This window comes from Corvus hawaiiensis, chromosome 25 (genome assembly GCF_020740725.1).
Source record: "Corvus hawaiiensis isolate bCorHaw1 chromosome 25, bCorHaw1.pri.cur, whole genome shotgun sequence".
NCBI classification, from domain to species: Eukaryota; Metazoa; Chordata; class Aves; order Passeriformes; family Corvidae; genus Corvus; species Corvus hawaiiensis.
In genome coordinates, this window is record NC_063237.1 from 6,030,595 (window position 1) to 6,057,753 (window position 27,159).

General features: G+C 49.4%; 1 protein-coding gene across 7 annotated transcripts; it reads right to left on the bottom strand.

Annotated features, from left to right (window-relative positions):
• On the bottom strand, positions 1-27,159 carry DRD2 (dopamine receptor D2). Of its 7 annotated transcripts, none has more exons than XM_048328874.1 (8): positions 27,059-27,159; positions 9,982-10,285; positions 7,676-7,785; positions 7,091-7,227; positions 6,377-6,567; positions 5,222-5,308; positions 4,250-4,589; positions 1-3,733 (listed from the first exon to the last, which is right to left on the bottom strand). In XM_048328874.1, exons 2-8 carry the CDS (start codon positions 10,252-10,254, stop codon positions 3,540-3,542), a joined length of 1,332 nt encoding a protein of 443 aa, XP_048184831.1. In that variant the 5' UTR covers positions 10,255-10,285; positions 27,059-27,159; the 3' UTR covers positions 1-3,539. The 7 variants fall into 7 exon arrangements, with proteins under 7 accessions (XP_048184831.1, XP_048184829.1, XP_048184830.1 ...); XM_048328872.1 differs by lacking the exon at positions 27,059-27,159 and adding an exon at positions 26,140-27,023; XM_048328873.1 differs by lacking the exon at positions 27,059-27,159 and adding an exon at positions 26,136-27,023.

A 27,159-nucleotide genomic window follows, 5' to 3' on the forward strand; every position in this document is an offset into this window, starting at 1 on the left:
TGGCTTGTGCAAGTCTCTATTTAATTACAGTGCTGCATGAAGACATTGGTTGGTGCCACATGTACCTGTGATGGGCATTTTATACATTCCTGACTCCCTGCGGAGTCGTGTTTGCACTGGGGATTTTCACCACAAGAGGTAGTGGCTTTATTTTTCCTGTTTTCCTTTTTTTATTATTATTATTTCAGCAGGATTGGATAAGCTGGTTAGACCTACTGGAGTGAATTTACTCTTCAGCCAGGAAGATTAACAGTTCTGTGGAGTGGGAGCAAGCAGGCAAGCAGCAAATACAGTGCAGGCAGAATTCACTGGCTTTTAATTCAAACCTGTTTGGGGGTGCAGAGAGCCCCACCCAGGGCTGCAGCAAGCTGGGAATCACAGGGAGGGAAAGCAGAAACAGGAAGACTCAATAAGCAGAACTAAAGCTTCAATTATAAATAATGAATCACAAAAGAGGAGCTAGAGCAAGGCTCTGAAGTTCTTGAGGAACAAAGAAATGAAATCTTCTCGTTAAGGTGTTTTTAGAAAACAGCTCTGAACCCTTCCCACCACCAGCACGTCCTGCCAGCAGAAGTCTTTGGGGAAGCAGAGGGTTTTTTTTTTCCGAGTGGAAGGAACAGTGAGGTCTGGATTTGCCAGGCTCAGACCTGTGGGCGAGAGGCCTCCGAGTCCTCCGGGGTGCAGCTGACTCGTGATGGGTTCTGAGGAGCTCCTACAAACAGGTTCCATCCCAGCCACTGGTTCTCGTTGTGTCAGCACAGACTGTCCTTGCTCTTGGCCTTGCTTTATTCCTTGGAAAGCCAGAGGTGAGGATGAGTTTTGGTGCTGTCTCCAAAAGGGTTCTGCAGGCTCAGTTCAGGGTGCAAAGTGCTTTATTTGTTGTCTGGAAGTGCAGGAGTTTTATGGGGAAGGAAAACCTGCTGCAGAGATGGCCAGAGCTAGCATTGCCACCTTCCCAAGGGCACTGGGGATATTCACATTCCCACACTTTAGCCGGGAGTGTTAGGAAGGAGCAGCTTAAAATGTCCTGGGGATGAACGATGGGCTGCAGGTAATTCCTCACAGCGAACACTGAAGCTCTGGGAAATGATACCTGGGGATTTTTGGCCCAAGCTGGCAGCACATGAAGGACATGGGCCCTTTTCCAGCAGCTTTTTTTCCTCCATGACATTTTTTGGAAGTTTTTCAGGTAGTGGTTCAGGTGGGTTGAGCTGTAAGGTTCTGCTTCTAAATTCAGAAGAAAAAATTTGGGAGCAAGGTACACAGCACTGGAGATGAGGATTCTCCTTGGGTTAACACTGGACACAAAGTGAAATTACAGCCCCAAGTTAAGATATTATTCACATTCCACTTATCCTGAGGGCTCACACCAGGTTTTAGTACAGGCCAAACATCACCCGTGGCAACTTCCAAATGCCTTAAAGCTTTTTTGTCTATATATGGAATATTTACTATTTTGGTTCAGCTCCCACCTGTTAATTCCCTAAGTCAAATGGATCTTTCTGCTTGTCAATAAGTTGGAAAATGGACCAGTAGCTTGTTGCTATCTTTCTGCCCAAAACCCTCCTGACTTTGCATCATTCTGTAAATATTGGGGTAGGAGTCCAAGTTGATTCCCATCTCTGAGTGAATTCGTTTGGTTAAAGCTGGGGGGAAAAGGAACAGCTCATGTGTGCCTGAGATCTCTCAAGTTGGTGCTCCCAATTTGGATGTTTTTAGCTATGAAGAGCCAGGTTCAAATGTTACACAAGGCTGTGGGCTGACTATCAGATCCCCCGGATACCAGCCCATTCTAGGAATGCCAGGTTTAGAACAGAAACCTGTGGATTAAGGTGGGACTGCTGCTTCAATTTTAGAAAACAGCTGAGATTACGTGTTAGAGCTGCTTGGCATAATCTCTTCCTGAATCAGAGCTGGAACACATCCTAGCAGCACAGGACAGTGCTGTTAGCAATACAGGAAATCCAGGGAATTGAAGGAAACCCTGGCAGATCTTCAACCTCATCTGAAGCAGAAACTGAGTGGCTATTCCACAAACTGCATAGAGAAAAAAGGGATTCTATTGCTCTCCCAATTGTGTTTTTACTCCTTTAGAAAACAGCAGGAAACTGCACCCTGGGAGCCTGCCCCTGCTTATGGCTATTGCAACCCTCTGCTGCTCCACATCCTGCAGGAATTTCTAGCCAGACCTATTTCCACATGGTTTTATTCACCTTGCTGTGTTTTATTTACAGAGATATTGCAAAATATCGTGTGAACTGAGTACAAGTAGCAAGCACAGCGTGGGTTTGGCAGTGCCAGATTCAGCATGGTGAAATGAGGCTCTAATGGGGTTTCAATTCTTAGAATCCATGGAAAAATAGATAGCAGAGAGTAAAGGATGCTGGAAACATCCAGACCTTTCCAGAGTCCAGCTTGGACTCAGGAGCTGGCCCAGGTAGGGGCTTTCTTGGGTTTTTATTCTGGCTTTTTCCAAAATGCACAGTTTTATCTCCTTGACTGTTGATTTAAATTAGGCACAATGTTATTCTGCACTCTCTGTGGAGAGACAGAGGCAAAGCAGACCCGAGGTGCTCCTTGGGGTCCCTGACTTAGGTGAGAAGAACCAGCCCTGACCTGGCTGGCGTGCTCAGGGTGCCCCTGGGGCTGCAGGGGCCTCCCTGGCACAGTGTCCTCGTGTCTGTACATTCACCACGCCGCCACCCCTCCCCGGAGCGTCACCCCTGGGCAGAGCCTGGAGATGAGATGCTGGTGGGCAGAAATCGCTGATGAGAGATGAGGGGGTCCTGTTGGATGTACACCATGCAAGACAAGGTTCTGCTCCTTGAGTTTCTCTCTCCATCTCTTTTTTATTTTTTGGCTTGGGCTCCAAAATCCATCCTATTCCTATTTACACCAATGCAGTGGTTTGGCGTGAGATTGATGCCCCCTTCTCCCTTCCACCTGTGGCTTGTAGGCCCACGCTGCTGCAGGGCTTGGGTCTGTGGGTGGCAGAACCTTCTCGACCCACTTGGGGACCTCTGAAAGTTTTTGGGTTGGTTTTTGTTTAATTTCTGAAGGCTTCAGCAGTTAAACACCGGGTGAGCCAGCTCGAGGTGAAGGCAAAGCTATTGCACGGAGCTTCCACAGGCCCTGTCTGGCCCCTGCTGCCAAGAGGGAAGGGTGGCCTTGTCTTTGGTGAGAGTTGTGCCGATGACCCAGCGCTACCTCCTCGCGGCCCCGTGGCCACTCTGTGTCCAGTGCACTCCAGGCCGGGTGGCCACGGGCGAGAACCGAGCAAGAACGCCTCAATTTTTGCACTTCCACTTCCAACACAGCGTGAGGGTGGCTCTGAAAAGCGCCCTTGGGACTGGTCCAGAGGTCACCCAGCGGGGTGAGAGACCCTCCCACCTCGCTCCATCCCCACAAGGTGCTTGGGCACTGAGTGGTGCCCAACTCAAGAGCTCCAGCCCCCTCCCAGGCTGCCCTGCTGTGCGTGAATGGCGTCGCTTCCTCTTCCCCCTCCGTTCCTAAAAAAATGCGGATGCTGTTTGTGACTTTTAGCAGTGGAGGATCTTCATGAAAGCCTTGCGGAACTCGATGTTGAAGGTGGTGTAGATAATCGGGTTGACAGCGCTGTTGACGTAGCCGAGCCACGTGAAGGCGCTGTACATGGCCGGCGGGATGTTGCAGTCGCAGTGCATGTTCAGGATGTGAGTGATGAAGAAGGGGAGCCAGCAGATGATGAAAACACCTGGGGGGGAAAAGGAGAGAGGAGGATTTTGATTGCTGAAAGCTGGGCAGATTCTCGGGCTGTGAGAACAGTAAGGTTCTCTTTGGCAGAAGGGGAATATGTTTCCCAGAGGAATTTTGGTGTGTGCGTGCTCAGTGCCCTGGTCTGTGTTCTGCCCAGGTACTAAAGAGCTCCTCTGCTCTGTAATGCGCCCAGACACAGCAGAAACTCTGCCCTTCAGAGGTGCCAGCATTGCTGAGCTCTGCTGCCTTTTGTTCCAGAAAGCCCACGAGCTTTTCTCCCATTTTGGGAGCCCAGATGCCCCCGAGAGGGGCGGCTTTGGGCACCTTTAGTGCAGCACTGCCAGCGGTGCGTGGCTGGAGAGGAGGGACCCCTCCCACGGGCAGCCCCTTGCCTGCCTGTTCTCTAATGTATTGGGTGAAATGAATTCTGGGGGGGGCTGGAAAACCAGCCTGCACTGGACACGGGCACTGGGATTTCTGCAGGGCCCCCAGGGCAGCCAGGGCACGCTCTCACCGAGCACGATGGCCAGCATCTGGGTGGCTTTCTTCTCCTTCTGCTGGGACAGTTTCCTCCTGATCACGGCCTTGAGCAAGTTCCTCGTCTTGCCGTTGGGCAGGGAGTGGATCTCGAAGACCTTGGCTGTGTGGTGGGATTCTTTGGCATGGCCATTCTTCTCCACCTTCCCAGGGCTGTTCAGGGGTGCCTGCAGGGTAGAGTTGTTGCCCCGATTAGAAGCAACTGGCACAATCAACTGGTGGTTACTTGGTGCTGTGGGTTTGAGGGCCGTTTTCTCAGGGGGACTGGTACTGGACACCATCTCCATTTCCATCTCTTCTATGTGACTCTCTGCCTCCTGGACAAGAATCAAATGTCCACAACATAATGACAGGTAAATACACAGAGAGGAGCAACGAACATTCCTTACAGAGTGAAGCTGGATGATGTTGGAGAGCAGTCAATCCCTCTTCTCCCTCCCTGCATGGCGCCTGGAGAAAGGGCTCTGGTGTGTTTACGGATATTTTGGGCAGATGGGATTGACAGAACTGCACTGGAGGATTCTCCTTTTTGGCACAAAGAGGCTCAGAAGTGGGGGAGACGCTGTCTCCACTCTCCACAGATTTTATTCAGCTTTTCGGAATGCAAATGAATAAAAATGGAATCAACTAGCAAAACCCAACAAAGCCAATGCAGTCCAAGATTTAAATTACAGAGAGGAGAAGGAAATCAAAGGCACAAAAATGTTCAAATGCCATGGCTTTTAGAGCTGATCTTTAGGTGAGCTTAATCTGGCTTTTTGAGCTCCGTGAGTTTAAACCCCCTGCTTCACTCCAAGGAATGGGAAGGCTATTTAAATTTTGAGATTGAATGGTAACCTTTGCTCTTAAGTTTATTTTTCTCCCACCCTACATAAATTAACCTTGTGTCCTGAGGGAGAAGGGGAAGGCTGAAGGCTCTGGAAAGCTCCCACTTCTCTTTAACACTCACCACTTTGCGCTTATTAACTTGGAAGCTCCCATTGGACTTCACAATAACTGTGCAGAGCTTGACGTCTTCTGGATGAGTGCATTTGTCCTAAGGGGCAAGCACCAGCTCAGAGGTTACACAGGCAGAGAGGGATTGGGAAGGGAAGCTGGTAAGGGGAGGCACGTGGGAATACAAAGGAATTAATCAGGAATTCATCAGTGTGGCTGAGGGGCTGAGCAGGATGGAAAACTGCTGTGAGAAGGAGCAGTGATGGAGGCTGCTACCCCCTGTGCTCTTCACCAGAAGAAGGAGGCCACGAAGCTCTGCTGGTGTTTGCGTGTCCCTGTCTCGCTGCCCCCTTTCCAGCGGCCCTGAGGCAGCAGAGTTTGGAGCTGGAGTCTCTGGGACTGCACATCCCCCCGGCTGTGCTGCGTGTGCTGCCAGAGCAGTGTTTTGACAAGTGGTTTCACACCCAGCCCGCCCAGCTGGGCTCCCTCACACACAGCTCCCGCTGGCAGAGGCTGCTTCCCTGCAGAACTGTCCTTCCCAGGGAGGAGCTTGGCACCCCAGCTGTGCCAAGCATTGCCACCGAGCTTTGGGAGACCTTAGAAAGCTGGAGAGGGGCTTGGAGTGGTAGGGCACGGGGGAATGGACTTAAGCTGAAGGAGGGTGGGTTTAGACTGGATATTAGGGAGAAATTCCTCCCTGCGAGAGTGGTGAGGCCCTGGCACAGGTTGCCCAGGGAAGCTGTGGCTGCCCCTGGATCCCTGGAAGTGTCCAAGACCAGGTTGGATGGGGCTTGGAGCAACCTGGGATAGAGGAAGGTGTCCCTGCCCGTGGTCTTTAAGGGTCCTTCTGACCCAAACCGTTCCTTGATTCTGTGATTCTGCAGGCCTGACTCAGACAATGGTGCAGCCTCTGTTCTTGGGTACCCAGCCCAAGGAAATGCTCTGGGTTCATGCAGAAGCTCCTGGTGCAGATCTGCTGCTGGAACACCCCCTGAGATCCAGAAAGGCCTGAGGAGCACCAGCCAGCAAGCTGAGAACCCAGAGCGTGCAACTGGGACCCCAAACTGACCACAGCATCCACCTTTGCGAGCCGGTGCTCTGCCTAGTCCAGGCAGGGTCGTTTGGGGCAGGAGGAGGAGGGAGGGGGAGGATGGAGAGTGCTGGGTACCTTCAGGGGGGCCTGCGTGTCCGAGTCCAGCACGTGGCTGCTGCGCTTGGTGCTGACGCGCTTCCTGCGCCGCCGCAGCACGATGTAGATCTGCACATAGACCAGCAGGGTGACGATGAAGGGCACGTAGAAGGACACGATGGAGGAGTACACCACGAAGGCAGGGTTGGCAATGATGCACTCTTTCTCATCTGGAAGAGAAAACCTTTCAGGATTGTTGTCCCCGCTGAGGGGACCACCACGCCAGCTCCCCTCAGGCTGTAGGGAGGCACATCACCCCAAAAGCCCCTGGCTACTGCTTGCCTTGCAGCTAAAGGCTGCTGATCCCATGCTATACCCAACCCAGTCTTCCCAGGAAACTGCTGGCTGAACCGCCCGTCCTTTTCTCTCCTGCCTCAGGGAAGGTTTTGTCCCAAGGGTTTCCTTTTCATGTGTTTTAAAAGGAGAAGGATTTTGAGTTTGTAGTGGACAAATGCTAAGGTAACACAGATTGGTGTTGTGTGAACTTCTGCATCACCTCAGTTCTGATGAATCTGAGACCTGCTCTGGAACAGCAAGAGATGAAACAGACCCAGAATGAGCCTGCAAATAGTAAGGGATGACAGTGGGAGAGAACACTTCACGTACACCTCAAACCTGATCCCACATTTATTCCTGGCTACCTGGGGACCCAGGGAGATGCCAGGAGCCAGCTGCAGGTGGCACGGCCCTCACCTGTGTTGTTGAGGCCGAAGAGGAGCGGGCAGGAGATGGCAAAGGAGAGCACCCAGACCACGGCGATCATGACGGTGACCCTGCGCTTGGAGCTGTAGCGGGTGTTGTAGAGCATGGGCATGGCCACGGCTGTGTACCTGCAGGGGACACACACCTCCTGCTGTCACCCTGCCAGGGCTGGCATTGCACCCAGCTCCTGGCCCAGCACAGGAGTGTGAGGCAAGGCAGGTTTCACATGTCCCAGGGTGGCTGCAGCCACACCAGGAGGTGTGAGGCTGGGTCAGCTCAGCGTGGAGTTTTTCTTCCACCGCTTCCCACTAAGGCCTGCTGCACCATCCCAGAATACAAACAGAAGGACCAAGCTCATGGGAACATAGAGACGATCCCATCTGCATTCCCAGGACCAGTGTTTCCTCACCTCCTGACAAAATCCCTGCTCAGAGCTCATCGAGATCCTTTAAGTTGCTCTTCAAAAAACTCCCACCGTTTTCAAGCCTCCGAGCCCCAGGTGAAATGAGACCACACAGAGGTGGCTGGGACTTGCTGCCCTGGGTTTGGCACAGCCTGGTGGCACAGAGCCCTCACCTGTCGATGCTGATGGCACAGAGGTTGAGGATGCTGGCAGTGCACATCATGACGTCCAGGGTGACAAAGATATCACAGTGGATGCGACTGAAGCGCCACTCCCCGACCACCTGCGAAGAGAGAACGGGGCCGGTGAGCAACTCCCTGGGGCTGGGCTGCTGAGAGGGCACAAAAGGAGAGTTTGGCACCAAGATGGAGAGGTTGGTGGGTGGTTGGGGTTGTGCTGGTTCAAAGGCAGAGCTCTGCCCCTTCCAAACCATTCCCCCCAGGGCCGGTGTGATCCCATCCTGCCTAATTCCACCCTGCTGCTCTCTGCGGATTTGGGCAGCCCAAACAGCAAACCTGGGCTCACATTCCAGTGACATCAGGGAGCACAAGGCTCCTCCAACGCAGAAGGGAAGATGAAGGAGCTTAAACAGCTCTCTGAAGTATTTCAAAGCAGAATGAGGCAGGAAATACATTCATTTCAGTTCCCAAACACCTCTAATTGTACTTACAGCTTTTTCCTAGACAAATTTTCCAATTACACCCAGCAAAGGTCAGCAGCAGATGAGCAGGAGCTTCCCATCATTTCTTAGTTTAAAAAATCCGGGTAGGCATTCCTCACCTTTATATTTTTTTTTTTTCTGGTGAACAAGATGAGTTTAATTCAGAGTGAAAAGCCTTTAACGCCCCACACGATGTGCTAAAGACAAAGAACTAATGATAACACTTCCAGGCACCAGTAGCCTTTTCTCTCTTCACTTCTCTTGCTGTTGAAGCTGAACTTTGCCAATTAAGTTTAGTAGCAATTATTCGGACTGCTGTGTTTGACATGTGATGAAAAAAAAGTATATTTCCCTCTAACAAAAATAGAGCCCTACTGCATTTGAAAATAGAATGAATAAGATATCTATTCTTCAGTTATTTCTGCTCTGATATACATAACCATAGGCAGCATAAAGAAGGAAGAATGACTGCATTGAAGCCTGAGTGACAGATGAATACTAGGTGATTAAAAAAGCACTTAAGACACAGTTACATCAGGAACTTTGAGGAGAATTTGCCCAAAGGCAAAGGTTTCCAGCCAGATCTAAACCTCTGCAAAACCTGAGGGCATGGTTTGGGAGAAGCTGGGAACTGCCGTTCTTTCTCTTGGTGTTCCCATTTATGTAGGGGAAACCTCCAAAATTTGGAGGTAAAAGATCTCTTTGCACCAAGGCTGGGGGGGTTTTAAGTGTTTCACTTTGATTTTAGTTTTTGCCTAAGCTTGTGACACAAAACCTGGAGAAAATTGTCCAGCTGGTAGATCAAGGCAGCTGTGGCTCCTGACCACCTGGACACGTGAATCCCGAAAGGGGAGAGAATTTTGCCTCATTTGTGGTTTATTCTTCTGCCTTAAAACTAAAACGGTCTGAGAGATTCTTCTGGCCGGACGTGAGGGAGCAGGAGCTTCTCCCAATGGGTTGTGGTAAAAAAGGAACAGAGCAGAAGGACATAAAAAGCCCCTGCCCTCCCACCAGCCTGCAGCCGTGTCAATGAGCTTCAGCAGAGGCACGAGGCTTTAGGTTCTCTGGGTGCCATGAAAACAATCATTAACTCGAGTGATAATTAGCATTGTGCTCTCTCGGCAGCCCTGTCACGTCAGTGGGTTTGTTTTGCTTTGCATCAGGGGCTCATTGATTATGGCTCCTTCCCCTCCTCTCCTCTCCTGTTATCATTCCCTCTCCGAAATGAGTGCCTGGAAATTAACTGTAAACTCGGGGCAGTTCTGTGCTGAAGGCAGAGGTGTGAAAAGTGATTTTCTCTCCTTTATTGTGACATAAAAGCTGTGGATTCCCATCCTGCTTCCACAATTGCCTTCCTGCAGCCCTTCACAAACAGGGCCTTGATTGCTATTTTTTTTTGATTGCTGGGTTCAGTGATCCTTGTGGGTCCCTTCCAGTCACACAAATGTGATGTGGTTTCAGTGTGATACCCATGGCGTGGTTTTGAACACAAAATTGGGGTCCTTTCCCTCCTGACCCCGTATTTCTGGTGCAATTGGGCTGTCATTTAGTCCTCTGAGCAGCAGTGGGGTTTCAAGCCACCTGCTCTCACATCCATCTGGAAAAAAAAGGCAATTTTGGGAACGAAAACGCTCCAGTTTCAGGAATGGAAAAATGCAATTTCAGGAATGAAGAACCCTGCACTTCAGGGAATGAAAAAACCTGTATTTAGGGAATGAAAAACACTTCTGGGGAAATTCAGGAGGCCTTGCAGGAGCTGATTTCCAGGCTGCTAAACCCTCCCCATCCTTACTTAACCCAGGAATTCCAAACCCTTACCTCCAGGTAGACCACCCAGGGCATGACCAGCGTGGCCACCAGCAGGTCTGCCACGGCCAGGCTGACGATCAGGTAGTTGGTGGTGGTCTGCAGGGCTCTCTCCCTGGACACTGCCATGCACACCAGGACGTTGCCAAAGACGATGACGAAGATGAGGAGGGTGAGCAGCACGGCGTAGTAGTTGTAGTGCGGCTTCTGCGCCGCGTCCGACGCGTTCAGGGCCCGGCTCCAGTTCCTGTCCCTGTCGTACCACGAGAGGTTGAGGGGATCCATGGGGGTCCAAGTGCCAGGTGCCAGCTCCACCCTGGTGCAGAGGTGTTGGAGAGGCCGTTGGAGGTCAGCATGGAAAATAAAAATGGAACAATCAGGCTTGTGCTGCCTCGATCGTGGGAGCCTGTTCTCCCTGCCCTGGGTGAAATGTTTGGCTGGAAATGAGATGCAGAACTGATCCAGGCAGGGATTCCAGAAGCTGGTTTTTATTTCCAGCTCACCCCCAGATTTCTGTGTCAGTTATTCTGTGTTAAAGTTGGGTCAGGCAAAGTACCTGGGGTTTGTGTGCCCTGACATTCCCTGCTCCGTTAGGTGTGCACAGCTCAGGGCAGAAGTGCCATGACCCACTTTGTTTATTTTCTGTGTGTTTCATGGGGCTTTGGGCTGTATTCCTTTTATTTTTTTTCTTTTGTCTTTTCCTTATTTTTTTTCCTCCAGCAGTGAAATAAATAAATTTTAAAGCCCAAGACCTGAATAGTGACAATAATGGAACCTGACAGCAGCAGCTTTGCAGTCAGCGCTGGGCTGCCTCTGCCATTGCCCCAGTGAGGTCACAGAGTGAAGGGGAACATGGTGGGGACAGCACTGGTGCCACCCCACAGCCCTCAGCAGCTCCTGGCACTGGGAAGATGGTTTTCCTGGTTTTCCTTGGAAAACTGTGTCACCACAGCAACACCCCACCATTCCATGGCCCATGGCCACGTGCTGTGCACTCCCACAGAGGCAATGTGAGAAATCGTGGGATTTCTGTGGAAATCCCTAAACCTGCGGAGGGTTTGGTGTTTGTTTTATCCACTGCGTGTGGCTTTTGGACCTTTTCTGTCTCTCTGTGCTGTCACAATATACTAAAGAAATTCTGCTGCTGGGACAGAGGTTTGTGTGTCATTAACTTGAAATTCAGACAACAAGAAGCTCCTCTGTGCTGAGGGAGGTGAACAAACAAAGCTAAAGGAGGATGTGGAGTGTGAGGGGAGTTCTGGGTGTTGCTGTTTTGGGGCCCCTCTCTGGTGCCAGGATATGAAAAATAAATTCCACGTTTGCAGTGAGACTTGCAGGATGTTTGGCCACCAGAAAAGGCTTTTCCTGGCTGTGTGGGGAGGACATTTCAGCTCTTGGTCAGGTGGGTTCTCTGCAGAACTGCCAGGGCAGGGCTGTAATGATGGATATTCCCACACCACATCTGTGTCCCACTGAGAGAAGGGATTTCCACAAAGGAGAAGCAATTTGGGATCAAATTTGAGAATCGCCTCAGTTTATAAATCATTCCTCACCTTTCCATAACCCAGCCAGTGGTGCAGGTAGAGCTGGAAACGCCAACACCTGACTGGGAGCCCCTGAGCCTTTCATAGAGGCCTCAAGTTGTGCCAGGGGAGGTTTACATTGGATATTAGGAAAAACAAATCCATGGACAGGGCTGTCAAGCACTGGCACAAGCTGCCCAGGGCAGTGGTGGAGTCAGTGTCCCTGGAAGTGCTCAAAACCCCGTGGATGTGGCACCTGGGGACCTGCTTCAGTGCTGCTGCTGCTGGGCTGACTGGGCTTTTCCCACCTAAACAATTCCATGTTTCTGTGGCCTCATTCCCTGCTCAGCACTTCCTAGGAGCAAATATTCCATGTTTCCCAAGCTGCATCTCCACAAAGACCACAGTGACTGGGAAATCTGGCCATGCTCTCAGACACCCCAAACCAGGACCACTTAATTTCCTTTAGCAAAAGACAAAGTGACTTTGATTTATTAAACCATGTAAGTGATCAAAATAGCAAAACATTTGCAAATATCAAATTCACCTGGGAACAATGGTTTCTTTATGTTTCACTGAGCTTTTGTGTGCTTTTCTCATTCAGAGAACAATTTGGATAATAATCCTTGGAAATTTGTTGCATATGGGTCCTTAATAGCTGATAATTCAAAAAGTGTCTGTCTGACAGTGCTATCAGCAGCACTTGATAGCTCTACAAATGTCTTCTTAGGAGCTGTCAAAGTGTCAGAAATTAATTAAATGTTAGCTTCTGTGACTCAGAGTGAAGGGGAAAAAATCAATGCTAAATACAGCAACAATTTTTTCTCTTCTCCCGTTGCCCTTTCATAATGCAAAACTATCTCGAGGAGGCAGAACCATGCAGAAAATGCAGGGTGGGACAAAAAACCAAAAAAACCCGCAGGGACATGGAGAAGTGTCTTTGAGGTGTAAAAGGGATGGAATGGTTTGGGATGGGCAAGATCAGCCCCTTGGGCGTGTTCTGGTTTTTTTCTGAGTTCTGACCTGCAGGAACAAAATCGGCTTCCCAAAGGAAAGGCCACAGACAGGGAGATGGGCACAGCAATTGCAGCCTTTTCCAGGCTGCTACAGCTCCGTGCTGGAGTTGGAGGAACCATTTATAGCTCGTCTCTCGTGTCCATTCATCAGGAATTTACTCAATGGTGGTTAGGGAGGGTGTAAAAATCCCTGGATAATCAAAATTTCCTTCCATTTCCTTCTATATCTTCCACGAGTTTTTTTTTTTTTTTCTTTAAATAGAACTATTTTCACAGTAATAATTTTTGTCTTTATATGCATCATGAAGAAAGTTAAAAGCTCACGGTTGAACGCTGTACAAACGAAAAGATTGGGTGTTTCTGTTTTTAGAAAAAGAAGTTTTAATTTGGGAAAATGAAACAGAAGTTCCAAATATTTTGCATTAAATAGGGAGACTTAAACACCAAAACCTAGAAGTTAAAGCTGTGTGATCACACAATTAAAGGCTGTATCCAGTACACATCCTCGTGGTACAAACTACAGTTACATGGACAACTTTGTTAGTTCCCAGCTTTGGAGAGTTTGAGTTTTCAATCCTAAAAACAACCTTCTTTTCTCCAGGCCCAGAACTGGCATCATTTGGAAGCATTTTGGTGGCCATTAAGGTGTTTTGTGAGTCTCTCAGCCCTGCTTTGAGGAGCACTTTGGATTTTAGTGCTGTTAGTTCCTCAGCAGAGAAGAAAGAAGCACTTAAAGAGCTGGCTGGAAAGGGGAGTGCTTTCCCACTTGTGCCTGTGCCCAGAAAGCTGCATTTTCCTGGGGAAAAGGGAGAGGGAAGGGATCATAAACACAGGGAAAAGGTGCAAATGGCACCTGGCTCTGACCTTCTGAGGTTCCTCTACAGAGGCAAAACAGAGTCTTGGTTTCAAAGGGAAAAAGAGTCCAAAGGAGAACAAATTCTCTTGTGAATTAACTGCTGCAAAGCCACTCTAATTCCCACCCAGAGTCCCCACAGATGTCCCGGGTGGCTGAGCTAATCCAGATATGGATTTGCCGCGGGGTCAAGGGCAGGACAGGGCTGCAAGGTTGCAGCCTCGTGTTTGATGGCAGCAGTGCAGCAGCAGCAGCAGCAGCATCCAGCGAGCATCCCTGCTGCTCATCCCCCTCATATCACCCTCCCTGAGGGGCCCTGCTCCACCAAACCTGACTGGGAAGCAGTTTTCTAGCAGCTGGAGGGAATCTGCTCTGTGGGAGAAGGCAGCCAGGAGGGAGGCTGGGAGTGCAGAGCCAGAGGTTTCCCTTCCTCTGCTGTCAGCTCCCCGTTCTTTTCCAGAGAGCAAACTGAAAAATGTTTGTTTGCCGTGCCAGTATTTCTCCTTGGCTCCTCGTGATGGATCATCTAATTACACTTGTGGCAAGCAAGCACGAGATCTCCCTGGCAAATGTGGGATGTTCACAACACAACAAAACCCTTCGTGTCCCTGGCAGGATCTGAAACCTTTTTTTCCTCAGAAAAAGGTGTAACTCTCCTTTTGGTTTTTACCCTCCTTGCAAACACTTCCAGGCATAAAATCCTGAGGAGTGTCAGCCACTGTCACTCGTGTCACTGCAGCATCTGCTTGGTAAAGATGTGGGGGCTGCCTGCCAAAACTTCAGGCAGCCTTTGCTTCTGCATGGAATTCCCTAAGGTTTTTTCTCAGACACGACACATTTAAGATGAATTCTGGAGTTCAGGCTGAGCTTTCAGGGACTAAGCTTTCCTCTGGACTCCAAACACAATTCTGGGGCCGAACTCAGTGTGCACCCAGCAGGGAAACACAGCAAAGCCCCCAGTGACAATACCCCCATGGGCGATGTTCCCCCAGCAGCCTCAGAACAGCCTCTGCCTGCTGTCCCCGAGGTATTTTGCCTGCAGATCTTGCCAGATTGATATTTCCTCCTAATTGCTGTTGCCCAGAGGTCCCACCAGGCTGCTGAGACTGCTCACAGACAGATCCTCTCCAAAGGCTTTTCACAGAAATCAATGTCTAAGTGGAATTTGCACAGTACAGTGCCTCCCTGAATATTGTCACTTTCCTCTGAAATTTTGGAGTCAATGGGCCATAGAAAAGCTGTCAAACTGACATCCTTTCTATCCTCAAGATGTTTGCTGGGCTCCACTGAGAATGCAACAAAGACATTCCAATCAAGGAAAAATTTTTTTTGGAGTAGGGAGGAGGTGGAAGAGAAAGGGAAGGGGAAAGTGTGTTTGAGGAGCTGCTTTGTCTCCCTGTTCAGGGGTTTTGTGGGGGAAAAAAGAAAAAGCAGCTTCTGGAATAGTTTAACTTTTTTTTTTTTTTTTTTTTTTTGCATGTAAGCCCAGAATTGCTGTGGATTCCTGGTCGTGGTTCCCTGGAGAGCAAGGACGGTGTGGAACAGCTGGCACTGAGGGAGAACCTTTTCCCATTTATTTCTGCTCAGGGGACGGTGTCTGCAGGCATTGAGGAGGAGGAGGAAAGGCCAGGAATGAGGCAAATATTGTAAATTCTGCCTTGACCTGAGAGCGCTGCTGACGCTGCTGAAAAACCCCATCCCCCTGCCCTGGGCTCCTGCAGGAGCAGCTGCCACAGAATTCACCCAGCAGAGTCCTGGTGGCTTTAAATAAAGGCGACTTCCCCGGGCACTGAGTTGTTCAGTGCAGAGCGGGGAGGTGACAGCCGGGACCACCGAGGGCCCTGGCACTGATTGCACCTGAGCGGTTCTGAGCAGGGGCTGTGGCTTGGGGAGGGCAGAGCTTTGCTTTCCACACTACCCGTGCCCTCCCAGTGGTCTCCAGGAACCAGCACGTTGCACAGGGAGGAGGTTTGGCCACCTCTGCACCCACAGGGATGGAATTAGAGACAAAAATCCTGGCCAGGCTGGGGCTTTTAGGGGGCTGAATTCTAATTTCGACACTGCAACCTTCATATCGATCAAACCAACAATTCTAACATCGGCTCCTTCCAAAAGCCTCTTGAAAATCTTCCTCCTCTGCCTTTCTCCTGGCTCCCCTTCTCCAGATCCTTTGCTATCCAAGATATCAAAGGTATATTAATTACAGCTATTGCTCACTTCTGATTCAGAAACACTCCTGGCTTTGCATAATATCTAATTGGATCCTCTTGCTAGAAAGTGTTCACAGGTCCCCCTGAGCACCTAATCCCAGTTTTCTTGCTGTTCAGCAAGCTCTGAGCAGGGGCTCTGTGGATAACAGCAACCCCCTGCCGCCGCGGCCTCCGAGTCACACACCCGAGCTGCTCTTGCTGATGCCACAATATTTTCTGTTCCCAGCACTTCCCTGCCCGATAATCGCATTGCTCAGAGCTCCCTGCAGAAATTCCAGGCTGTGATTCACCCCCTCCCGAGCAGCAGAGACCCTCAGCAGCCTCAGCTCCTCCTCTGGAATGCAGGGAGGGTTTCCCGGCTCTGGGAGGGGCTGGCAGGACAATCCCAGCGCTTTGTAACTCTAGAATTATGAGGCTGAGCCCTGGTTTTAAGGCAGATTTCTCGGTTCTCCATTTGTGGTGTTGCTCCTTCAGTCATCCCTCTTTCCCTGTGGAATTTTTGCCCGAGTTTGGATTTGCATTGCAGGAAGGAAAGGGAAGAAGTTTTTTCATAGAGTATTTGTCCTTCATCCCTGTGATGGACCAGAACCTTCCCCAGGACTGTGCTCCTGCACACATCAGGCTGGACCCTCAGGAGAAGGATGAATTTCTCTGGGAATTCACTGCCTGCTGCTTTCAGGCCCTCTGAAAATCTCATCCTTCCAGGTTACTTGGCAAGTCCTCGTGGAAGGGAAGAATTCAGTGATACCTTCCCTAGAGGGGGAGGAATACTCCTGCAACTTCCTTTAACCTGTCCTTCTGCTAATAAAAAGCAGATTCCATTTTAAAAGGAATCTCTAAAATTAAAGATTAAGGCCTTGTCTTTACTCAAGACTTGCAACCAAATATGGTTTTATCAGAAATTCTCCAGTTTGAACATTTTCTCACTCCAACATGCTAAACAGTCAAACCCAGTAACTTCAGCTAGGAGAGGTTGTAGTGGATTTGTCTGTGCTGTTTGGTTGGGGTTTTTTTAATAAATAACCATTTTAGGAGCAGTTTGGGGTATAAATAGTTCCCTCCAGCAACAATCTCCTCCCAGAAAAGCCCAGCACTCCCCCTGCCCACCTGGAATTCGGGAGAGGTTTGACTCCTGCCTGGCAGACTCCTCGAGCAGAGCCATGGGTTCCTCTTGCTCTTTAAGCATCTGTGGGTACAGGGCAAGCTTTGATCTCTGCAACATTTGGCAGATGGATTTTTCAAGCTGGAGCTGCTCCAGACACAGCCCACTTGAGCACTTCTCAGCTGGGTGGAGAGGATGGGCAGAAAAGCCTTTTTAAAAATCGTTTCTGACTCTGTGCTTTCAGCTTTGGACAGACAACCAGAAATATTGGGCACATCTTGATATTCAGTGGCTAAAGGGGAAGGATTTATTCCTTCCCTGTGCTCTCACATAGAGATGGTCTCTGTCAGAGACAGCTCTTCAGCCTGGAAGATATTGGTTCTTATTAAATATTGCATTACTATAGACCCAACATCCTGTTCTGTACAAAGCCCTTTTTTTCGCCTCATAATTCCTTTATCTGTATCCTAATGCCAAATCTCTTTGATGAGATCTGAGCCTCTGACTAATCTAATAAATTCCCAGCTCCATGAATGCTGGTGATCTATATTCCTGTAGAATCTGTGCTGTGTTTGCGATTGTCCACCAATGTCTGCAAATGACCCTTAATCAGTCACAGAGCCAATTGTATTATTTTTGAGGAATTGGAAAGGTTGAATCTCTTCACTTCCCACCCCCCTTAGTTATGTACAGAAGTGGCTGAAATTTGAACAAAATATTTACTTCTAAGTGCTGGTTAAAATGTGGCAAATATTTAAGGAATTTTTTTCATTATTTGGTTTTGTCTGTCTAATGTTCACTTTTTGGCACTTGGCATTTGAAGTGTAAAACAGTTTAATTGCAGAAATAGACTGTGTTAATTCCTCAGCTGAATAAACCCTTTTTGCTTCCCCTCCTTCCCACGTTTATGCAGCACCTGGCACAGGGATACTTCAGCTCTTGAGTCCTTCAGCCACACTTTATTAAAAGTAAATAATAATAATTCAGATTGAAGCCATCAAATATTTGCCCTCCACTTATGTCACCAAGCACTCGTTGAACATCTGCTCTTTCCATTGCCACTCCTCCCCCTGAGCTTGTTTGCGAAAATGTTTGCCAAAAGCAGCGAGTTCCAGAGGAGGGTTCTTTTTTTCCCCCTTTCCCTTCCCCCCTTCTTTTCCTCAGATTTGTGGGAGTTTGCCCCCAACCATCCGTGACTAATATTTGCCACCGAGTCGCTGTTAGCAGCTTTGATGAGGACGTGTCAATCAGCACAGCGCTCACGTGGCTCCCGCTTGCTCCAAGTGCCACTTCCCTGCATTTAAAACTCCAAGAAAACGCTTAATGAATTATTGTCCTGTCCCTCGTGGCTCCAATCACAGAGGGAAGGCGAGGAGGCTTCAAGTATTCCTCGATAATACAGTGCTCCTCAAATTTCAAATCCTAATGATCTTTAATCATTTAATCCCTGGGCTAAATCAGCTCAGCTATTCAGCTCAAATCCTGACTTCCAGCACCCACCCCTGTCGTCTCTGCAGGCAAAAGGAGAGGAGAAAGAGGTACCTCTGGACTCGTCCTTTTCCAGCTGCTGCCCCAGAGTGGGCACTGAGCCATGCAGGAATCGTGCTGGATCAGCAGCTCTGGAAAGCAGCATCTGTTATCCTGGAAAGGACTTGGAGAGTCCTGCGGCTCCTGCTCTGCCCTGGGGCCACTCATGACAAGTGTTTGCCTGACCTTCCCGGTCTGACCTTCCTGAGTGGCTTCCAGATACACAGAACGGTTCGTTGCCTTTTATACCTGCAGTATTTAATTCCTCCCTGCTCTGTGTTTCCACCCTGACGCTGCTGCATCACCGTGTCCCCTCTCTGTTCTGCTTACCCCACCCATGCAGCCACAAGCTCTCGTTTGCTGTTTCTTGTTTTGCCACAAAAGCTCATGTTCTTGGAAGAATTATTGCTCCCAGGCATGGAGTTCTTCCCCATGGGATTTTTGCTGTGATTTCACATGGATTTGGCCCTCAGCTGCTGCAGCACAGGCAGCAAAAGTAGATTTCAAATGAGAAAAAGAAAGAGCCACGTGCGACTCAAAGCTCCATTTTTTGATGGATTTGAGGAATTTCTCTCGCTCTGTCCCAGCCCTGGGATCACTGCACACACTCAGCTGCTGCTCTCCTAAATTTTATTTGACTTTTACACAGTCAGCAAAATTTCCAGCCTGCTGGGAAGTGCGCACTCCATCCATTACGAACCCAATTCCTAAATCCGGCAATCGGGACAGTGAATTCCGTATGATTTCCATTTCCCTTTAATCCACAAAGTCATTAGCAGGGCTCTGGAAAGCCATGAATATTTTCCACCTGCTTGGCAGGGAGCAGATTTTCTTTCAGATGAAGCATTACAAGGAGCTCTAGTGTTTTTAATTAAGGTGCTGGGTACAAGTTATTGTGGAAGCCCAGGCAGGACTAAACCCAGGGCTGTTTAATTCATCAGCAATAAAAATCACAGTGCAGAGGACTAAAATCATGATCTGAAGACAGGTGCCCAACTTGCTGAAGGTGAAACAGGCACAGAAGCCCAAGAAAAGCCTGCTGCAGGCACTGGCCTTTGTCATCCTAAAATAAATATTCTCTTTTCCATGCTCAGGCGCAGATCCCTTGCTCGAGCCTGTGGTTCTCTCCAGGAAAAAATCCCCAAAAAATCACTGATGTGATTTGCTCTGTAATCAGGGCTTGCTGTTGTTCCTGTGACTTTGATTTTTCCCTCACATCAGGAATCAGACCCACTCTTAGTGGTCACTGTGTTGTCCCACCTGACGCATCAAAGATGTCTTAGAATAATACCCTCATGGGAACCCTGAAAGCTGATGGACATGTGCAAGTTGTTGAACTCTCTCTTTAGTAATTGCTTTGCCTGGGGGTTTTTTCATTCTTTTTTCTAAAGTCTGTTTATTGTCTCTACAAACTCTGTCTCTTAAGGAAAATTTTGATGGTTGTGGTTCTGAGGCCTCCTGAATCACGAATTCAACGGTAAAAATTGAATTGCAAAGTGTAGCCCCAAAGAATCTTGACTTTATTAATATTATTATCCCTCGTTGTCATTTGCTGTCAGGGTTGTAATTTCCTAATTGATTCTTCCTTCACACTGAGCGGGAAAAAAACCAAAAATCCTGAGATAAATAAAAATAACACTTGGAAAGGATGACAAAGGCAAGTGCAGAGAACCAGACATCACATGCAGAAACATCCTCCCACAGAATGGATTCTCCTTTCCTTAGTAGAACATCTCTCGCAGGAGATGCAGGTTGGACTCCAGACAGGACGTTTGGGCTTTGCTGGTGGAACCAGGGAATGGTAAAGTGGCAGTGCCAGGAGTGATGCCTTGTCTCGGACATCGACCCCTGTCAGCAGCTCTGCACCCAGAGCCTTTGCAGCTGAACAGGGTGAGCTGGCAGAGAAATCACCGAATCTGTGTTGTGGGGGGAGGAAAGGAAGAGAAGTCGTGAGAAAAGCAGTTACTTTGTGCAGGTGCTGGTTTGCTTTGATTGCCAGCGGGAACAGTTTAGGCAGAGGAGTTTTCAGCCAGCCCCGGCTCTTTCAGCGCTCCAGAACCAACACTGGGGCATCAAAATAAGACATTTTTAAAAGTGCTGCCTCATCCCACCACAGGTGCTCCATGTTCACACATTCTGGGGCAACAAGGACGGTAAAATCTGCCCAATTTCCTCAGATCTTGCTCCAAAAATGTTTGTGCCACCCGAGCTCTCACTGTGCTGCAGCCACTGGGCTTCTCAGAGTCCTTATTCCTCCAAAAGCTTTTGCTGTAAAAAGCACAGGGGCACAAGGGGCCAGGACAGGCCTGGGAAAGGCTTTTTGTGCCTGGAACACTCAGCCCTGAGCACCTCCCTGCTGTGCAAACTGCTGTGGCTTCGTTTGGGCTGAGCTTTGTACTCCTGGTCCATTCCCAGCCCTGAGCCTGCCCCAGCTCCAGGGAGCCCTGGCTCTGTTCCCTGGCCAGCAATTTAAATAATATTGACCCACTCCCAATGATCCGGGCTCGGGAAGAGCAGCAGGCAGGCCTCCAATGCCCAGCAGCCTTGAGCAGACAGGGAGGAAGCCCTGGAGTTATCCATGGATATAAATCCGTGGGGGTGGGAGCTCCGTGTGGCCAAATGGGCTGGAATTTACTCTCAGTCCTTGTCTCCAGTCTGGAAATAAAGCCAGAGCCAGGGATCCCCCTGACCCAGCAGTTCCCTCGGTGCTATCCTTGGAAACACTAAATCCTGCTTTGCATCCAATTGCTAAATTTGAGGAGAAGACTCCTCTTTTAGTCTCATTTTCTAGAGAGGAAAGATAAGCAGAAACCTAAATTTTACAGGTACCTTATGTGCCACTTTAAAAAAAAAAAAAAAAAGTGCTTAATAATAATGCTTTATAATAATGCTTTACAATAATAACTGTAATGCTTTAATAACCTCCTGTTATACAGCACAGGCCCCAGTCATGGACCACAACCTGCTTTACAAATGAAAATAAACCAATATGTAGGACTCTACCCACATGGAAATTCTGATGTTGACTTTTTGACTTCCTAGTTAGTGAGAGAAAGAAAACCCTCTAATTCTTACAGTTTTGCCATCAAAGTGCAAATAAGGAGCTTTACACATGCCTGGACATGGTGGGCTGCAGTATTCCCGTAGTATTTATTATAATCACCATTTTAGTACTCACAAACACATTTTTAGAGCATCCATAACCTCATGGGGGTGATGAATGATTCACGTACTGGGACATGAGTGATTCTTCCTGTTCAACAATATGTATGTGAATGTGTGTGTGTGGGGGGGGGGGGGGGGGGGTGTTTCTATTTTTAAGGGTTTTTAAATTAGCAAGTTCTTTATAATTGTGGCTTTTCAAATCTGGGTGACTAAAATTCACCTCCCAGATCTGTGTGGGGATGTCTCAAGGAGAGCAGGAGGCTGGAGGTGGCCTGTCCCCTCTCTGGGGTGGGTTCCAAGGATGGAGATAAGGCTGGAACTCAAAGGTGTTTAGAGAAAACAGGTGAAATGTTGGAAATCTAATTCCAGACTCCAGTAATCCCAGAGATAATCACATTTTTCTCAGCTGTCATGCAGATATGCAGAAGCTTGAAATAAGCAGATACAAAGGGGCTGGGAGTCAGAGAGTGCCTGTTGCAGAGAATCTCAATTTGCTGAAGCTCCAGTTTGCCTGAGATATCAAAATAGGACGGAGTTTAGACAAGTAATTCGCAAGGTGCCGTATTTTAGGTAATAGCTCCAAGTTCTCTGCTGGAGTGTGTCAGCTGCAGCATTCAGGGGAGCTGATTGAAAAACCTGAGCTGCTGGTGAAGGGTTCATTTCTCTCTCTGAAGCTGCAGATTGCAATGAGCACTCTCAATGGTGTTGATTTTGCTGATCCATCCCCAGCGCTGGCAGTTGGCAACCTGGGGCAGTGAGCAGAATCAAATATAGGTATTTATATGTGTATTGATCAGATAAATAGATGTGTATTTATCAGCCACTCAGAGTTTGCAGACCCTGGGACACCTCACACCGGAACAGCCAAGGCTATGGAGAAATTTGGGATAAATGAGGGAGAAAGGAGCTACAAAGCCAAGAGAGTGCCCAGCACAGGCTGCAGAGGCTGTCTCTCCTTCAGGCTGCTCTGTGATTATCTTTCCCCAGGCAGCTCAGTGGGTTTATTTATCTCCCTGGGAAATGTGAAGTGTGGCCATCCCTGTGCTCAGGCAGCCCTGCAGGGCTCGGGGCTGTGCTCTATTAGCACAGCTTTTATTGCTCCTTGCAGTCTCTCCCTCTCCCCAGCGCTCCAGAACACATAAGGCTGCATTTACATTTTCTGAATGGACTAATCATGGCTCTCTGCTTTGATAAAGAAAGTGCAGCCTCCCACATAACCACATGGAAACCAACAGGGAAGAGTAAACCAGAAATAAACCCATTCTGGGGGGTTGAGAGAAAAATACCCACCAGGATAATTGGGAGGGATGTACAGAGAAGCAGCAACTGAACACATAGTCACATCTTCAAAAAAAAAAAATATATAATGTTAAAAATACCCAGGTGAAGGACAGCGAGAGAAAACATGATTGAAGCGGAACAATTGGGAGAGGAGTTAATAGTTATTAGCAATCACTTCAGATTGAATATAGGTTGGTTTTGTAACAGCACAAGGGATGATGCATCTGACAGGACTTAAACAATTGCCTCCCCCTTCCCCGAAGGATCTCGCTGGCAGCACCCTGGCACTCACTGCTCAGTCTCCCTGCTCCTCAGGAGTTACTGAAAGTTTTTATTTGTAAAAGACAGCAAAGTCTGATCCCAGACAAAGCTTTCCAAACCTATATTCCAAGCCTTAATACATTTCAACATTCATCCCAATCTATTTTCTCCTGTGGCCTTTTGACCCTGGGAGGTCAAAATTCCACCAGTCTGGGATCCTTTTATCCAACGTTGCCTTTGCCTGGGCAAGAGTGTAGAATGGAGCAATGTTTATGATATGTCTGCAAACACTCCCCCATCACCCAGCTGTTTGCTGTGCCAGCCTGGTTTCTATGCATTTATTAACAATCTGTGGACTTCTTTCCCTTGGAATTGCAATTCCCCAGGGCCCACAGCATTTGGGAATGCTTTGCATCCAGACATCCTGTGGCAGGAGGCTTTACAGCTCAGTGTGGACATGTTCCCCGTCCTGCATCTCCTGGCACTGGAATCTCAGCTCTGGGCATGTGGGAAATCCAGCTCTGATTCCCAGATTTCCTCCATGTTCATGAGGAATTTGTGCACAGAGGGTGAAATTGAAAACAAGTTATCCTGAAAGGATTGTGAGGGGCATGAGCCAAATCCATCCTGTTCATAACTGGAGAGCTACAAAACCTTGAAGATAAGTATTTTTCAATGGGTTTTTTTGGCTGTTGTTTCAGAGAATTTGTGTGTGGTATTTGTTACAGAATGACCCTTGTGGGTCTCTCCCAGCTCAGGATATTCCATGGTTCCATCAGCTTGATTTAGAACTCTGAAGCTGAAGTAAACAGAGGATGGGAGGGTGGAGATTTGCTGATTAGAGCAAAGGATGGGTTTGATGAGAAGAGCAGCCAGGGAATGGAACTCTCTGTGCCAGGCCTGTGCCACTGAGGGGGAGCAGCTCTGTCACGGGTGCTGCCTGCTCTGCGCTCCTCAGACCCTCAGCCTGGCTGCAGAGTGAGGTTTTTCTGCTCCAGCTGCATTTCCCAGCAGGTTTGTCCCTGGTGTTAACCCCTGCCCCGGGCCTGCAGCCTCTGCTGCTGGTGGTGCAGCCTGGAACAGCCGGGGCAGGGCGAGGGGGAACAATTCCAAGCATCCATGAAGTGCCATTAAGGCAGAGCTGAGTATCTCCGCCAGGCAGGTGTCTGGCTCTTGAGCGGGGCTGAGCAGATGAAGTGCAATCTGTGTCCTGCTGCCTGGCACGGGGGCACGGCGTGCACGGAGAGGGGTCACGCTGTGCCGCCCTCGTGACACCAGTGCAGGGACAAATCAATAAATCCCCTCAGCTGGGCAGGCTCAGCGGTGGAACCCGCTCAGCTCAGGGTGATTTGGGGTGTGGGAGCAGCGTCAGGGTGGGCGTGGGGGACACTGTGTGCTCACTGATCCCGTCTAAATCGTGCCCAAGCCTTTCCTGCGGAGTGAGAGTGACACAGGAGCAGAACGTCACAGGGAAGGAGCTTTTTGAGCCTGGGTACAACGTAAAATATACCCACACTGACTGGTGCCCTGCTTGTGAGGGGTCACAAGCTTCTCTCTAAAGCCTAACACTTGCACTCGTGCTTTTCCAGTGGACAGTGAACCTCTTTTCCATGGAAGCTACGTGGAAATGTGGAAAGCACAGCAGATTTTACACAGTGGTTCATAAATCAGTGGACAGTTCTCTTACAAAAACACTCTTCAGACGTAAGGAAGAAAGGTTGGAATGTAACAGAATTTCTGCAGTATGGAAAAGAAGTTAAGGGGGGGGATAAAAACAACAGCGCTCTTTACTTGACGGAGTCAGAAATATTGCCAAGAGGTTGGGTTTTTCTAGATTACTACAAGCAATTACTTCAAAGAGATAAAAAAACAGGGTCATGAGTTCTTAAGACCACTGTGTGTTTAAAGAACAATAATTCCATGAAACCCCGAACACGTAGGAAACCCAACCCACGCTGTTTTACATGTGTAACCTATCTGACCAGCTCTATCATAACCCTGGGGCTGGTTATTTATAACACAACCCAAGCTGTTTTCTTTTTAACTTGGAGCTTCACTTGAGGATCAGTGATTCATGCTCCACATGCTGGGGGCTCTGCAGCTCCATGTCTGGCATATGGGAAAGTCGGGATGAGAGAGAAACTTGAGAATTACCAAGTGGGGATGTGTTATCTTGCGTAGAAACAACCTCCAGACAACAATTTGGACCAAAAATACTCCAGCCCTGAGCAGGACCCAGCACCATCCTGGTGGCTCATTCCCTGCCCTAAAGCCACACTTTCCACTGGTTTCCAAAAGCTGGATGGAACTTAGAACTGGGAGGGCAATGGAAAAAGTATTAAGATTCAAACAGGAATGGTTGAGACAAAGGCGACTGTGAGCCTCACACAAAATGTGCTTGCAGCATTCAGAGAAGTATTTCGGAGAGGTTTCCTTCCAGGGGTTCTTCAGGAAAGGGTGACAGACCCCCTGTTCTCCGCTGGGGAAGATTGTTCTCCATCCAGACTGAGCATTACATTTGAAAGTCGTTTTGCCTTACCAGATGTAAAAATATGAATGTGGTAAGAGACAAAAAGAGTGTTTTCCCTCAAACAATTTGACTGAACAGTCTTGTTCCTTGGGGAACTGGAATGTACCTACATTACATCCTCTCTACACATCCTCCTCCTCCACTTCTCCCTGTCACTCTCGCTCTCCATTGTGTCTATGCAATGTTAAACATCAAAGTTCTAAAAATGAGCCCAGCTTCTTAGCAACTCCAGATGCCTCTTTAGCGTACAATAACAATTGTTTGTTGCTTTGCAGTGAGTGGTTTAGATGGAGAAATGAGACAGCCTGAATTTCAGTTTGAAAACCCGCTCTCACCTCTTCTCTTGCGGAAGGGAACAGCTTAATGGATCTTTTTGGTGTAACGACAAATATTTTCCTTTTTCTCCTGTCCTTATTTACATCTCTAGGCAGTGGTGATCACAGCAGCCACTGCTGTCTGTGTTTCCTCACCGGGATATTCACAACATTTGTATTTCTGGAAGAAAATCACGACACGAATCTCTTACCTTCAAGCCATATGAATCCCTCGAGCAGAGGTGTGAGTACTGTGTGCCAAATATATCCAAAACACCACAACTCTCCACCGTGGCTTTTCTCAAGCTCTCCCAGGCTTTCAGGCAGACTTTTTGGTATTCAGCATTCACGCACAAGCAGAGGAGCAAAAAGAAAGAAAATCACCTGCCTGACCCCTGCCAGCTGGGAGTGGTGCAGGTGGAACTTGCCGTGGTTAACCCCGGGCTGAGCCAGCGACCGCTGGAACTTCAGGAGCTCGGGAAGTGGCTCAGCATCCTGGGAAGAGGCGATCCCGGGGCCAGGCTCTCCCGCAGCAATTCGCTGTCCATCTCCTTCAGCACACCGCCGGCTGGCAAGGCAGCAGCTCCGTCTCCATTTCCCAGAGCCCAGGCTTGGCTAGCGGCTGAGCAGAGCCGCCCCTTCCTCCCACGGAGAGATCCCAACAACCTGTTTCCACTCCAGCTCCCTTCTCCGGCCGCGGGATGCGAATTCCCGCAGCGCTTCCCTCTCTGCCTCGCCCGCTGCTGCTGCTGCTGCTGCTGCTGCTGCTGCGGGGAGGGGAGGGGAGGGGAGGGGGCGAAGTTTCCTCCCCCGAATCCCACGGACTCACCCCGGCGGGGATGGGCGGCTCCAGCCCCGGGGATGCGGGACCGGGACCGGCCCCGGCACCGGGACAGCGCCGGGCGGAGCGCGGGCCCGGGGCCGGGGGGGCTGGCGGGGCTCAGCCGCTCCCACCGCAGCCCCGGAGAGAGGAGCGAGAAGGGTTCCCACCCCCAGGAACCCCTCGGGGGGGACCAGCCCTTCCCCGCGGGCTGCCCTGCCCCGCGCAGGCACTCCCAGGTGAGCGCCGGGGATGCTCGGCCGGGGATGCTCCTGGAGCGCTGGCACCCTCGGAGCTCCAAGGTTAGCGCTGTCCCCGCGTGTGCTCAGCTGCTGGCATGGCAGGGAAAGCATGGAGTGGCCCGCCAGCACGGAGAGCAGGAATTTCCGTGTGAGGAAGCGGGCTGTAGGTGTTGTTCCCGCTGTTAACAGCTTGTAAACCTCCGGTGCAGCGGAACAGGGCACTGCCAAGGAGGGGCATCACTCACCTGCATCCTTCCCAGTCCCAGCACGTCCTGGGGATTTGCTAAAAACCCCGGCTGGAATTCTCAGCAGTGTTCCTTGTTTAAACACTCCCTGTGCTGGTAAA